This window comes from Penaeus monodon, chromosome 25, assembly GCF_015228065.2.
Source record: "Penaeus monodon isolate SGIC_2016 chromosome 25, NSTDA_Pmon_1, whole genome shotgun sequence".
Lineage (NCBI taxonomy): Eukaryota > Metazoa > Arthropoda > Malacostraca > Decapoda > Penaeidae > Penaeus > Penaeus monodon.
The window spans coordinates 36,145,026-36,145,572 of record NC_051410.1 but is presented as its reverse complement, the minus strand read 5'-3'; the positions used below and the strand labels follow the sequence as shown (position 1 = coordinate 36,145,572).

At 38.4% G+C, this 547-nt stretch overlaps 1 protein-coding gene across 1 annotated transcript in view; it reads right to left on the bottom strand.

Annotated features, from left to right (window-relative positions):
- The window catches only part of LOC119589200 (WSC domain-containing protein 1-like), a gene marked incomplete at its 5' end in the record, with an annotated part of 57,302 nt that overhangs the window by 7,198 nt on the left and 49,557 nt on the right, over positions 1-547 (bottom strand). Inside the window, 1 exon segment of the mRNA XM_037937799.1 lies at positions 365-455. Coding sequence (XP_037793727.1) covers positions 365-455 — 91 coding nt within the window.

Here is a 547-nt window from a genome sequence, read left to right as displayed (position 1 = left end):
GAAAATAGAAACGAAATGGTTATCCCTCTAAAATTCAACAAAGAAAACGGAGAAACCAGATCGATCTAATATTCCAACCCAATCTATTATAACTTTATTCTTACATACTTATTACACAAAAGTCCCTTATATAACTTTATAACTTATTTAATTCTAACTAACATAGTACTGTGACCTCACTTGACCTATTTCTGCAAGTTTACCTTCGTTATGTTCCTTCAGCGAACGACATAAACACATGTTTAAAATTCGTTTTGTTAATACTGTATCACTTTTTTTCTATTTCTATTTCTCGTCTGTCTTTAGACCTACTTTCATCATCGCACTTTCTACTACTGAGCCTAAAATAACCACAATTTCTCACCTGGATTCCGGCCGACCTCCGAGGCTGTAGCCGTGGGTTTTGACCACGATGGTACACCCGCATTCAGGGGTCTCATTCTCACCGTAGAACCCTGGGAGAGTAGGGTGAGTTACGGAGGATGAATGGAAGACGAAACGTAGGAATGAGATGGTAAGGAGACGTTTATGTTGAAGGTATCTTGGT